Source organism: Nuphar pumila, chromosome 8 (assembly GCF_984573655.1).
Source record: "Nuphar pumila chromosome 8, dmNupPumi1.hap1.1, whole genome shotgun sequence".
Taxonomy (NCBI): domain Eukaryota; kingdom Viridiplantae; phylum Streptophyta; class Magnoliopsida; order Nymphaeales; family Nymphaeaceae; genus Nuphar; species Nuphar pumila.
Window position 1 is genome coordinate 124,866,125 of NC_143256.1, and position 15,205 is coordinate 124,881,329.

Genomic DNA, 15,205 nt, shown 5'->3' on the forward strand with positions numbered 1-15,205 from the left:
TTGGGGATGGCAACATGGGCAAATTTCCAGCCAAATCAGGGAAAATAAAGAGGCATCCAAACAGGTCAGTTAATTTTCCATACATGCAGGGAATGGCAGGGCAACCTTTGACACTAGATCCCACCATCAGTGTCCCCTGTGAACACACCAAAGCAGCAGGCTCCCTGTGGGGGAGGGAGGCGGCCTCGTAGGTTTTATGTAGTTGGGCAGCTGACCTCAGTTCGGCAGGACCCCCAGCTTGGCTGGTTTTCTGAACCGGCATCAGCTTCCCCCATGTATTATAAAGAAAAATCATCATTAGAAAACTTGAAACAACATTCCACTGCACTCCAACTATGCATTCAAATGGAATTCCCAATGCACTATTGCTTCATCTTCCAAAATCTACAACTCTCCTGGACAATAGCATATCTCAGCAGGAAAAGAAAAGGAAACGGAGGAAAGAAGAGAGTGAAGAAAAAAGAACCCCCCAGATAATTTACAAAATGATCACACTATCCCTTGCCTAAAAACAAGGCAAGGTTTAAAAAGCAAGCCCTTTTCTTATTTTGCCGACATCAAAACAAGGGTGCAAGAGGTGCCGCTGTTGCACCCATACAAAGAATCAACAAAATTCAAAGCTGCCAGTCTTATAGTGGGGCATAGTAGGCTTGCACCCTATTCAAGCCACTCTATACAAACAGACATTTTAGCAACTATTTGCAGTTACACCAACATAATACCTGCAGTCAGCATCTGGCCTGCAAAGATGGCAAGCAGATCTCTGCATCGCTTCTCTGCAGTTTAGGTCCTCATTATGCCGACTATGTATTATTTTTTGAGAAAATCAGTGTTTTGGGAATTCCTGTCCTTGCCAGTTCTATGATCCATACCAGATGAGAAACCTGGTCATCAGGCCTTCATTGCCACTTCTCAGAATGATCCACGCTTGTGCCAGCACGCATATCCTCCACATGCTTCACCATGCCCGTGTTCTTTGACAAGGATAGATCAAAAGCAGATTGGACCCGAGTTTAGGGAAGGTTGGGAAGCATTAGTCTTTTCGTTAGCCATCACGCCCTTGGTTAGAAGAGTTTCTCACACTGTCATCAGGCAATCTCCATGACAGAAGGTGGCCACCAGAATCCCCACTCAATAGCTGCTTCAGATCAGAAGTGAGATGTAGAGCAGTCACGGGATGTTTGTGTGCCTTGAGAACTTTGTAAAGCACCAATCTGTACTCTGGAGTCTTCACACTCAAGTCCACACCCCCTCCCGAAATCCTACTACTGCTGGGAGACTTGCTCTTGCCACTAGCCTCACTGCTTGCTTGCATTTCATCTGAGGAATGCACCATGCGCCAAACCTTGATGGCTCCACTCTGGTGGCCAGTGATGTACCAGTTCGCCTCCAGCCAGTCCGAAAAGATGGAGGTTGTCACTGAGATGATTGAATCTGATGGCAGCTGAGATGTGTTCACCACTGCTAGACAGTCACCATTTATGCTCCATACAGAAAGCAGAATTCCAGCTGCCGTGACAATCTCACCAGTCAAGTCGTTTACATATACAGTTGATACAGTTTCTGGAAATTCAGGCAACTGCTTTACAAACACCAAGCTGCTAAGGTCCCACAGTATAACACTACAATCCTCTGATCCACTCACTATCAAGGTGTAAGGTTGGCTGACAAACAAACATGTGACCTTGGCTGTGTGGGCACACAGAGACTTCTTCAGCTGCAACCGATGTTGCCCACGGTTCCCATCCTTGCTAATCCGCCAAACAGAGACAACACCATCATCACCACCAGTCACCAGAATATGGCCATCATGGCTAAGTCCAGCACATCTCAGTTGGCTTCCTCCATGAAGGTTCTCATGGGTTGACAGAAGCCTGTCCTGGTCATAGTTTATAAATCGCAGGCTACGATCAGGATATCCCCATGCAATGTACTTGCTGTAACTAACAGGTTCAATCAGATTGTTTGCACCAGTCACAAGGATTTTTTCATAAAAGGAGACTATTTGTGCTATAGGAGATGTTGTCTTACGAACTTCATGTGGAACTAAATGGTTACAATGCCGGAGCATGTGAATGGGCAGTTTCCAGTCAGAGTGACGCTTCACATGTGGTTTGACAAAGAGCTGCCGTGGTGTCTGACCAAAGTGATTAATCTGTGCCAAGATTGATGCTTTCATGGCAGGATCCAAGACTGCATCAATATCCACGCTACCCTCATATGTATAATGATAGAAAACATTGACAGCTGCTTCTGCTGCCTACAATTCATTTGACATAAATTCCAACATGTTAAAATATTTTCAGGAAGAAAACCACAAAGATGGTAATGGTAAATACCAGAAAAAAGACAAAAAACTATTAAGGCATGACACCTTATACCTCTCCTCTCTGTTTATATCCAAAGATAATATCTATCCAGTGGTGCAGATTTTCAGAAACATAATCTGATTCCAGAGCCTCTCTGTGTTTTCTTACGAACTCTCTGGCACTGCCTTTTGCCCAAGGTGGTAATAGCACATCGCCAACCTGCACAACAGTGGAACATCATTTTCTGGCATGCCAACTTTAATGTTTACATACATCTTTCAGTACAAGCTTTGATGTAAAAAAGGCACACCTTCTCTCCTGATTGCTTTTCACCCAGGTCAAAATGAAATCTGTTTTCTAGGAATTCCGGCATGTAGAAGAACTCGGGGATGAGCTCCTTGACATCAGAAGTATTACCCTTAGTGGATGCACTCAACCATGTATCTCTTATGCTATTGAAAAGACGGTCAGCGCGATCAAACTGCCCTCCTTGTAGCTTCTGGTTCTCCATACTGAATGGTGGCAACCTCAGAAGATAGAAAAGCACAATTCCAGCACTAGAATAGTGTGAACCATAGTGAAACTTGGGAACATCTGGATCATCCCAGCTATCATACCTGAAACAGAAACGGACATGATGAAGGCTCTCAATAAACACCTCTTGACATTATCATTTAAAAGGTGTTGAGAGTGCAAAACTGAAATTGAAATATACAAATGCACAACACGCTATATGACATAATATCAGGAAAAGATGCAAGCAAACCTTTTCCTAAATTCCTCCTCTCCCTCTGCAGTTTGGCACCCCATTGGTTTGTCAAGCTTACGATATGACTTAGCATCTGAAAGATCGAGGGTGTCACTTTCATAGTCGGCAAGAACCCAAGGGAAAACTGGATATTGGGTGAGATCATTGTATCCACGTCCTGCAAGAGTGTTAAGGTGCATAAGGTACTGGAAATTGCTAATTTCTCTATTCTGCCATCTCTTGGAAAACGACTTGGCCATGATCTTGAAAAGGCGACCTCGCTCATTATTATCTTGCTTTGAAGAACCAGAAATTGTGGTGTCCAACCTATTGTATGATAAATACTGTCAGTTACAAAATGTTACTGAGCCAACCAAAAAATGAAAATTTGATAATCTTGACAAAAGTGAAGCTGAATAATGCAGTCCAAAAGTACCACAAAAAACTAATAAGCAAGTATTAGTTATGAAAAACAAAGACAATTATAGAGTCCTGCACAAAGAATAGTTTGATTTGCTTGTGGAATGTCCAAAAACACTAACCAAGATGGTCTACATGAGTAATGATTCAAGATTATTAGTCATACAACTGAAAATTTTCTCTAGCAGAAAAAAACACCTCCTAGAAAGTTCTATCCAGTTGTACATTATGATACAATACAACTCTCTCGCAATTATGATACACATTTCACAACATTGCTCAAAACCCTACCCAATCAAATGCATGCAACCTGATGCATACCTTACCTGACAGAGATTTGAACTGTTTAAACCTGAGCACATGCAAACCTAGGGCTCATGACCCATACGGGTCTAATAAAAAGTCTTATATCCAGAAACGGACCCCAATTCAAATCTGTCCAAGTTCAGCTCCAGAACAGAAATCCATTTTAGAATCAGGTCCGATAGAACCAGATCCAACCCTACTCACAACCCAGGTGGAACTCCAATAACTTGATCACAAAACTTACAGCCATATAAAGCCATAAATTCAACAGTTTGTTCCCCAACTATAATATTCAGTTCCAACTACTATATGCTGGCTTACACATCCAACTACACAATGTACTAACATAATTTGATGTGACGTGCCTTGGGATTCATGCAGCAAGCAATGAGAAGGAAGAAACACAATATGGCAGCAGCAAGAGAGAACTCCATCAAAATAAAATATGGACGTACTCTAGGTTTTCACATATATATATATATATATATATATATATAGAGAGAGAGAGAGAGAGACGAAATAAAGCATCAACATTAAAGAAAGAACGAAGGGTCAACAAACATTGAGCCCAAAGATCAAAGCAGAAAACAGGCCCGAAGGCCAAGATCAAGAGCAAGAACAAAACCAGAAATACAGGAGAAGTAAACGAAAAACACGAAAGATTCAGGCCAGGTCAGGAGGCGTCCAGGGCGACAGAAAGCGCTGAAGGTCAGGGAACGAGAACCGCAAAATAGTGTGCACGTCTGCTAAAATGCAATGCGCCAGTTTATTGAAAACAACTGGGCATTCTCGAAAGATTCCAGGTATGCTTGAAAAGATCCCCAAAGATGGGGCAGGCCCAGAATAGATGATAAGTGGATTCTTCAGTTGTCTTGCACATAATACACTTGGTAGATGAAAGCCGATACGTTTTAGGAGACAGTCTGTCTGAACCCGATCATTCATAATTAGCCATGCTAGGAACTGCGAACGAGGAGTAGGGCCCCGGGCCCAGATAAGGCTTGCAGGGATCCAATCGGCACCAGAAGGAAGGAGGAAAAGATAACAAGATTTGGTGCGGAAAGCTCCGCTGGGCGCAATAGCCCGACGAAGAAACTGGGCTAGAGGATCTGGGTCACCCTCCTTGGAAATGACGACCGACCATGCTTTGATCCAAGACCGACGCAACGGAGAAGCGTAGCGTCTACTGTGGGAGTGACGATCCAAGTAGAGCGACTCAAAGGAGCCGTACTTAGCGAGGAGGAAGTTAGCGCACGGAGAGCCAGATTGGTGCACGAGCCAGCTTTGCTTCACAACAAGGATGATACTTCTCATTCGGGAGTCAAATATCACCAAGCCTGCCCGACCCCTAGAAAGCGGCAAATAGTTCCAACCCACCAGATGACGCTTATTTTGAAGATTGTGCCCTGACCAAAGGAAATTCGCCAGTAAACGAGAGAGCGTTTTGTGCACTCCAATGGGCATCACGAACATGGACATAAGGAATTCTGGGATAGATGTTAGAACATGCCTGATGAGAGTTAAGCGCCCAGCGATGAAAATGTAGGAAGCCTGCTAGGAGGAGATTTTAGATTGAACTTTTTGGAGAGTGGCATTCCAAGCGGCAGAGGAGATATGCGATAGCTGATGAGGGAGACCCAGGTAGGAAATAGAAAGCTCTGAGGAGGCACAGCCGAAAATCTGCTGCTCAATAGCAAGAAAAGAAGGAGGGACATTAAACATGGACAGGCAGCATTTACCGTTGTTCAGGGATAATCTGAACAACGAAAGGAAAAATTAGAGGATTAGCTTGAATCTCAACATTTGTTAAATGGTGGTGCGGCCGAAAAAAATCATGTCGTCGGCGTAAGTAAGAATATGGTAAGGGAAATCCTCGATTCCGAGGAAGTCAATAAGCCGATGCTCCACGACCCTCATCAGCAAGACCACAAGACCTTCAGTGACGGCGTTAAAAAGCAGAGAAAGAGGGCAACCTTGTCGGATACCGCGCCCGAACTTGAACTGCTGGCCTCTAACCCCATTGATCTTAATTTGAGAGTGAGCATTAGTAACCAGTTCGTGCACCCAACTAGAGAAGCGACGACCAAAACCAAGGTTGTCAAGCATGTGGAAAAGAAAAGGCTAATGAACCGAGTCGAAAGCTTTATGGAAGTCTAGCTTAAGAGAGAAAAACGGTTGGCCGCTGATATTCAGAGAATGCAGAACTTCAGAGGCTAAAATAAAAGAATGATTAATCCGCCTTTGAGGGGTGAAGGCAAACTGGGAGTCCGAGAAAATCCGAAGGGCGACGGTACAGAGTCGATTAACCAAAACCTTAATGATAATACGGTAGATCTCCCCCAACATCGAGATAGGGCAGAATCTCGAGATGTCCAAAGATGTCGCGTCCTTAGGGATGAGAGAGACAATTGTCAGATGAGTGTGGACCGGCAATCGACAGTTGCGATGAAATTCAGCGAAGACCTGAAAAATGTCATTCTTAACACATGACCAAAAGATACGAAAGAAGTCGACCGAAAAACCATCAAAGCTAGGAGCTTTCCACCCAGACAGATCCCGAACGACATAAAAGATTTCAACATCTGCGAATGCGGCCTGCATGGAGTTAGAAAGAGCGGTACTCATTAAGCGAACCAAGGATCGACCGATAGAGCCACCGGCGGACGAGTTGGAAGCGTAAAGGTCCTTGAAATAGCGAGTAACAGCAGGAATGACATGGTCATCTAAGTAGGTGACCCCGTCAATGGAGATGGATGGGATGGCATGCCTCCTATGACGATGCCAGACGAAAGAATGAAAAAAAAAAACGGGTATTCCTGTCACCCGCTTTAAGCCAGAGCACCCTCGACCTTTGCTTCCAACGAATCTCATCTTTAAGCCGCCAGGAATGCAAGAGAAGAGACAACTCAACTGATCTGGCTTTTAAGCCCTCAAGACAGGAGACAAAGAGATCCTTAGGAAATGACAGCGAGTGATGGATTGTAGACAGCTCGGATTCCCAGTCACCCAGTTGCCGAAATTTGTTGATCGTGCTGGAAGAAAGCCAAAAGCGAATGTCGCAGGAGAGGCGAAAAAGCTTGATCAGGCAACGAGAAGCAGCCCCTAATCGCAGAGCACGACCGACTCCAGGACCGGAGGACGACCGACACGAAATCTGGCTCTTTGAGCCACCATTGTTCAAAATAGAAGGTTCGAAAACAGAGAAACCAGTCCCCCAGCAAATAACGACTTGGCTATGATCAGAGATAGAAGGAGGAAGCAGACAGCAGTTGATGTCCGAAAGAATACCCAGAAGATCAGGAGAAACGAACACGCGGTCAAGCAACCGGTAGTATGGACAGGATCTGTGGTTAGACCAAGAAAAAGCCTCACCAACAGGGAGAACAGGATAAAGCTGGTGCAGTTGGATGAACTCCTGAAAGTCGTGCATAGAGGCAAAATTAGAGACCGGCAGACTAGAATCATTGGAGGACAGTAAGCAGTTAAAGTCCCCCATGATAAGGTGCTGCTCCCCAAATGAGTGAATAACCCTAGTCAGATCGGACCAAAGAGCAACACGAAGATGGTGTCGGTTGGGGCTGTAAACGATAGTTACCACGATCGCAGACGATGTAGGCCTAGCAAGCAATAGAACAACGACCGAGAGGGAGAAAATGCCAACGTCTAGTTGAGAAATGTCAATGGAGGGCTTACCAAGAATAAGGATACCCCCCGCGTAGAGAATGGCGGGCATGAATAAGAAATCAGTACCTCTCCAAATTTTAGACACAACAGATCGCAACACCTCAGCCATTTAGGTTTCGCAAAGAGCGACGAGGTCTAGCTTTTCTTGACGGATCCAGCTCGCAAGAAAAAGGCGCTTAGAGGGACAATTAAGGCCCCTGATATTCCAACACAACGCCTTCATAGCTGAAATCCATGAAAACACCGCGGGGTGCGCGATCGCGTCGAACGCCTAGGAGAGAGCCCATGCGTGGAGGCCGAGTATTGAGGTAGTCGACGACGACCCCGACGGTTGGAACCGCAAGGCGCATGGGATGAAACATACCCCATAAATGGAGGAGACGATTGGTCAGACGGCCTATGTTGCCCGGAAGCCACAAACGAAGGCACATAGTCAGCGATAGTATTGATGGAATTTCGCATGACGTCGGAGATGTTGAGGATCTGTTGCTGTGAAAGGGAGACATCTAGTAGCCGGACGGCATCAACCACGTTGATACCTATAGCCGAGAAGAGAGGACTTAGCGGGAGCGGCGGAGCGGTGGAGCGACGGAGCGGCATCGACAGAGGAGGGTGAGCTTGGAGGATCATACTCGGGCTCGAGGGATGGTTCCTGGATGATAGGGGAACCAGATATGGGGGAAGGGATCCTTGGAATTGCAAGACATGGTGGAGGCTGGACGTGTAATGGTGAAACCATGCAGATGGGAGATGAGCCGCGAAGAGCATTGGTAGCCATCACAACGACCGAATATCCATCATGGCGCATGCAAGGGAAAAGAAGCATGAGCGATTCCCCACGACGCAAAAACTGAGTACCCCATGCAAACGAAAGGGCAGACGAAAGGTCAGACTTAGGAGGAGAATCTGGCGAAAATGATGACCCACCTTCTGAGAGAGATGGCAAAAAGCTGATTGGGGCCTTGAAAGGTGCGCAGAGAGCCGACTTAGGGATCTAGAAAATTGCAACATGGCATGGAGAGCCAACTGCCTCGGGCAAGCACTGTTAAAATACATGTAATCTATATATGTATGTATATATTGTCTAATATACCTGATAGGGGTATTTTAGTCATTTCACAAGTACCTGATAGGGGTACTTGTTATTTTCCCCTTGTTTTGTATTTATTTTACACATTCTTTTTTTCTTTTTTATTTTGTGTTTTTACCCACATAAGGGGCCCCACCATTGAGTGGATGGGGCCCCCAACAGTCACATTTGTGACCGTTGGGGGCTCCCAACGACTCCATGGGGAGCCCCCTTTTGTGGCACTTCTTTTTAGGTCATATGGCCACCCCTCTCTCCCTTTCTTTTTGTATATATAGGGGTGCCCCCCTCTTGTATTCTTCACTCTTGAGAGCTCTCTATCTTTTCAATAAGAGACATTTATATTTTTATGTTGTGTTGTCTCTTTGTGGATTTGGGTGTTATCCCTTTTGTTTGTCCATTGGTGGTTGTTGTAAGTGCTTATCGCACTCTTTGTTTTTTCCGCATATCTCATTACATGGTATCAGAGCCTTGTGTATGCTCTTGATTCTTAATATAGCTAGTTGAGTAGTTATATATTGTTTTCTTTTTGTATCTCTCTTTGTTTGTCTTCTTGTGAGAGATTAAATGGAAGGGGAACAAAAGATTGATCTCTCCTTCAAGCTTAATGGATCCAACTACATGATGTGGGCCGCCGCCATGGAGAACAACCTCAAAGGTAAAAAACTTTGGGGATACGTTATGGGCAACATTCCGGAACCACAACTCCAACTCACCAAAATGGATGGTGATAAAGAAAAAGCTCTTGAAAGAAATGCCCGCATGAAGGCCATTGAAGATCACCATTCTAAAGTGGAAGATTGGGAAAGTAAGCATGCGAAGATTCTTGCTTGGTTCATCAACAATGTGGAGCTCAAAAATTGCGCCAACATTGCTAAATTTCGGATGGCTAATGAAGCATGGTTCTTTATGAAAGGTATGTTTACTCAAAAAGACCTTGCTCGTCAATTTTTCCTCCAAGAAAAAATCTGGACTATCAAGCAAGGAGAAACGAGTGTAAGGGATTACTTTAGCACTCTTGGACCCTTGTGGGATGAGCTATCTTTACTAGAACCAAAGTGGGTTTCTAGTGTGGATGTGGAACTAAGAAGAGAACAAATGGAAAAAGAACATTTTTTTCAATTTCTACATGGGCTTAGGCCCGAATATGAACAAGTTAGATCTTCCCTTCTTCATAGATCTAAGCCTCTTCCCCTGGAAGATGCCATAGCCGAAATATGCCAAGAAGAAACTCGTCTTTGCATGATTAAAGGAGGAGATGATGTTTTGGCCGTATCTAAACCCGGCAACCATGTAAAAGCCTATAAGCCTCCACACTTTGAAAGGCAAAATAATTATAATGGCAACTATAGAAAAGTCATTTGCCATCATTGCCAAGAACCGGGTCATATAAGACCTAATTACCCTAAGTTGAATGAAGCACCTAAAAATAAGGTTGCCTCCGTTGAAGAAGCTACTCAAAAGAAGGAGGAAACTATCAAAGGGAAGGAGTCTTTTTCTCTTGCTCAACTATCGGAAGCACTACAAACTCTACTCAAGATACCATCAAAATCTCATTGACCAACCTACCGTACATCATACACATATATTTCTCAAGCAAACAAGACATACAAGTTCAAAACAATTTTTAACATTTGCATGTATTCTTCCATACAAGAATAAATAAGTCCATCATATGACAAAACAATATATATAACATTCACATTGTGTATCGAACATGACTTATACATATCCATAATAGTTATATGTGCACCATATATAAAATTCATACAAACACACAAAGCAACATAGTATGCGCAAACCTAAGTATGATGGCACACATTGCGTACATATTATACATTCATAAGTGCACGGGCATTCAAACCCACACAGGTGTACCTACCGCAAACACACTCCATATTCCGCTAACTACAATCATGACAAGCATGATCTCCGAATTACAATCACAAAAGTCCTAGATATTCATAACTAAGTGAAGTGTGTGAGCATAACTTATATTTGTAATTTATTTAAATATTCAGTGCAAGGACATATATTAGTTAGGCGTTGCACCCATTGAAAATAAGATGAGAGAGAATCGTTTATGGTGGTTTGGACATATTCGACAAGGAGATACGTAAGAAGGTAAGCATTGCACCCATTGAAAATAAGATGAGAGAGAATCGTTTACGGTGGTTTGAACATATTCGACGAAGGTCTAATGATGCTCCAGTTAGAAGGATGGGGAAATGGAAAAATATATTAGTTAAAAGAGGTCGGGGTAGGCCTAGGAAGACATGGATGGAGGTGATAGGAAAGGATATGAATGCTTTGAACCTCACCGAGGACATGGCATTGGATAGAAATGAATGGAGGAGAAGGATTCATGTGGAAGACCCAGAATGATTTTATTTGTTGGTTCATATCGCCGACCCCAAATTTTTGGGAAGAAGGCGTAGTTGTTGTTGATTCAGTGCAAGGACATCATGCTTACACAATTAGTGCCTAAACATGCTCTCTACAAGTTCAGTTAAGGTATCCTACCTTAATAATGTGAAGAACAATGAATCGAAACTCAAAAGACCGAGGAGTTTCGAAGTTCGCAAGGACCGCTACCCAAGCAATACAACGAACCCTTTGTGTGCGATCGCAAATGCCAAAAACTCAAAAAATGCCAATTATAACAAAATTAGCCAAAAATAGCAAATTACCGTATAAATCATTACCAAGAGCCAAATAACACACAAATATACTCCAATAATTTACAAACTCCATCAAAAATATATTTAAATATAATATATATATATATATAAATAGTGATTTATAGCCCAAAATAGTTCTATAAATGCAAATTATACCCTGATTGGCTTGAACGAACAAATGAATATGTAATAAATAAATAAATAAAAAATCAAAAGATAAAAACACATTTCTAATTTGAAGATAAAAAAATGAGTTCTTTATTTATTAATAATCCTTAAAAATTACGGGTTTTACATGGATCCCCTGCCCAATCTGCGTATGTATAATTAATGAGTTCATGTCCTTTATGTAGGTTATCGTTCTTGCGATAAACAAGTCTGTCTCATATAGTTCCTTTTAAATAGCGTAGAATGCACTTCACAGCTTCCATATGACCTTCCGTTGGAGCATGCATAAACTGGCATACCTGATTGACAGCATAAACTATATTAGGTCTGGTAAAGGTCAAATACTGCAACATCCCTACAAGGCTTCTATGCGTTGTAGGGTTGACACAAAGGTGGCCATCTTCAAAACTCAGCCTTTGATGTAATACACTCGGAGTGTTGACTGGTTTGCAATTCGTCATCCCGGCTCTTTCCAGAAGATCAAGAGTGTATTTATGTTGCATGAGTGTCAATGTGTGTTTTTGTTTGTCAACCTCCACACCAAGGAAGTACCTCAACTCCCCTAAATCTTTCATCTTGAAAGTTTTCATCAAAAACCGCTTCACGTCTGGAACATGATTATCTGAACTCCCAGTGATCACAATGTCATCAACATATATAAGAAGAAGTGTAACGATGTCTGTTTTCTGGTAAATAAAGAGTGAGTGGTCCAGAGAGCATCTTCTAAAACCATAGCCTTGAATTTGAATGGAGAAACTTTCAAACCAAGAACGAGACGCATGTTTCATCCCATACAAAGATTTCCTTAGCTTGCACACCCAGGCAGTAGGATCCTTCTCGGCATACCCAGGAGGTTGCTCTATATATACTTTCTCCTTTAAATTTTCATGCAAGAATGCATTTTTAACATCCATCTGGCTAAGCTTCCATCCTTGGTCGATTGCTAAGAATATGATGACACGAATTGTGCCCATTTTGACTATCGGACTAAAAGTTTCATCGTAATCTTCACCATATTGTTGTGTGAATCCCCGAGCAACAAGTCGCGCCTTATATCTGTCAATATTTCCTTCGGGCTTATATTTTGTTTTATAAACCCATTTTGAGCCAACTACATTCTTTCCTTCTGAACGAGGTACTATTTTCCAAGTCTGGCACTCATGAAGAGATTCCATTTCTTCATTCATAGCCTCAATCCAATGACGGGATTGAAGAGTTTGATTAAAACAAGTGGGTTCATTCTGCTTTGTGAGCTGAGACATAAACTAAAAATCAAGAGAAAATGTCTCATAACCAAGGTTTTAAAACCCGTGACTCGGAACTCGACTCGTTCTTTATTGACTCGTGACTCGGCGGGTCAACTCGGTGACTCGGACCGGGTTTTGTTAACTTTTGATTTTAAAAGAAAAACAATATATAATTTGTCTGAAACCATGTTTTTGAGTAAACATAGTCTCCAAATGTCTGTAAGAATATAAAAACAACTGCAAAGAGCTATAGAGGTTTGCTTGAATAATTGAATTTGATATCTATACAAGCACTTTGACAGTCAATTTGTCATGTGCCACAGAAATCTGGGAGTTTAAAGATTAAAAGTTTATTAGATGTAGAACAGTTGGTCACGACAAGCAAAAATTCATTAATTTTGCAAGTTTAAGTCCCGACTCCCAAACCATTTCATCAGCTTGCAGAAAGTACTAGACTCTTTTAGCCTTACTCAAGACCTGGTTCTCCATTTCAACAGTTTATCTGATTTTTCATATCAATCCCAATTTTGAGGTAAACAAGGTCTGAAACTGAAAATAGACCATTTTTTATTTGACAAAAGCAAATGCATACAAAAATCTCCTGGTTTTTCCAATAGAGTAAGTTTTTCAATGTATGTTTTTACGCAGTCAATTGTACATACAATCTATTAGAACACAATTTTTTTTTTCAAATAGTTTGTCAACATGTAAGCAAGTTTCTCAAGGGCTTCACAAATCAATGGCCTACAATATGCCAAAATTTCATGACTCAAAAAAACATATTTTTACATAAAAAAATATGATAAAGGTGTGATTCCTAGCAAATAAACCATGTTGAACACATATATGAGGTTAGATTGCTTAGATACAACTTGCACCTATGATTTTTCAACTAGATTGTACAGACAGTAAACAGTAGACTGCATATATGTATATATATCATTACCATTTGAAACTCAAAAAACAAATTTCAAACATCCCAGAACTCGCCCGAGTCAGGCCGAGTCAAGCCGAGTCAGGCCGAGTCAAGCCCGAGTTTTGGCAAACCGAGTTTTCCTTGCCGGGTTGACTCGCTGGAGGGCCGAGCCGAGTCAACAAGTTGACTCGACAAGTTTTAAAACACTGCTCATAACTCACCTAGGATGCCTGATGCGTGACAGCCTTTGAGCTGGAGCATTAGAGATGATTTTCACATCCTTTGATCCTGTATTTATGTCACTTCTAGTATATATCTGTCCAGAGAAGCGTTCAACTGGAGGTGGCTCAACTGAGGATGGCTCAACATACATCTGTGAGTCATCCAACTCCCTACTCAAGTCGAAGGAAGGACAAGTCACCTGACATGTCTCTCCTGTGTTAACAAAAAGATTTGCGCTCATCCATGGATCATATACCTCTACTTCTCGAGATGGCAACTCTTCGGAGTCATTGATCTGAAAATTTTGCTCATCAAAAACAACATTTCTGCAGGTCCTAATACGTTTTGTAGTAGGGTCATAGCATCGATAGCCTTTGTATTCATCTGCATACCCAACAAATCTGCACTTAGCGACCTTATCCTGAAACTTATTTCGCAAAGATAAATCAATATGCACATAACATACACAACCAAAAACACACAGCTCATCATAAGAGGGATGTTGCCCAAATAAAGTATAATAAGGGGATTTCTGATCCAGAAGTACCATAGTGTTGAGAGTAGGTGGTTTAAGTTCAATCCTTCTTAGTTTGGAGGTTATTTGAAATTTTTATTAAATAAGGGACTTAGATGTAATTTATTATTTTGGCCTCTCTATTTAACATAAAGAGAGCCCTAATGTTAATTAACGAGTTTCTCTTCATGTGCAGCCGTCTCTCTCTCTCTCTCTCTCTCTCTCTCTCTCTCTCTCTCTCTTCCTTCTCTCTCTCTCTCTACCTAGGGTTCGGTGCATCTCTCTACATGGTATCAGAGCAACGATCGTGGGAGCTTAATCGATCGTGATCAAACTGTTGCCGAGTTTCTCTCTACACCAACGAATTTTTTTTTTCCAGGTCAGCTGTTTATGTTTCTGTGTAAGATCTAATAACAGATTTGGGATTTGACCAAGGTCATGGCCCAAATCTGTCATCAGATCTAAGGGAACAGGATGCGTGCTCCTCGTTTCTTGTTTTTTTTTTCTTGTCGTGATTCCTGTTACGGTGAAATCCCTGCTGTGATTCCCTGTTGTCGTGATTCCCTGCTGTCGTGATATCCCTCGTTTTCTCTGGTGCCGAGTTTGTGGCTTTAATTCCCTGTTGCCAAGTTTTATCTCTGTCGTGATTTCCTGGATTTCCTGCCGTGATGTTTTGATTGCCAAGTTTTTATTGTCGTAATATCCTGATGTTTGGGCACAGCAGCAATCTTCTTGTCGAGGTTTTTTTATTTCCTGTCGTGACTTCCTGTTATTTGGGAGAAATAGCAATCGCACTTGTTGTGTTGTGCTAGTGATTAAGATATGACTGTCGAGCTCTATATGTATGGGAGCAGCCTCTGTTATGATTCAGTTTATGCATATGCAGAGTTATGTTGGTCGTGA

At 42.2% G+C, this 15,205-nt stretch overlaps 1 protein-coding gene across 3 annotated transcripts in view; it reads right to left on the reverse strand.

Moving 5' to 3' along the window:
• Nucleotides 1-346: 346 nt before the first annotated feature.
• The window catches only part of LOC149830604 (protein SPIRRIG-like), a 71,174-nt gene continuing 56,315 nt past the window's right edge, over nt 347-15,205 (reverse strand). For all 3 annotated transcript variants that reach the window (XR_016433903.1, XM_090016633.1, XM_090016634.1), the window contains 4 exons: nt 3,076-3,384; nt 2,620-2,926; nt 2,382-2,528; nt 347-2,260 (listed from right to left, as the gene is read on the reverse strand). Coding sequence is in view for 2 of the 3 variants with exons in the window: in XM_090016633.1 (XP_089872759.1) it covers nt 1,046-2,260; nt 2,382-2,528; nt 2,620-2,926; nt 3,076-3,384 (1,978 nt within the window). In the remaining variant the exon portion in view is untranslated. The remainder of the gene's footprint in view (nt 2,261-2,381; nt 2,529-2,619; nt 2,927-3,075; nt 3,385-15,205) is intronic.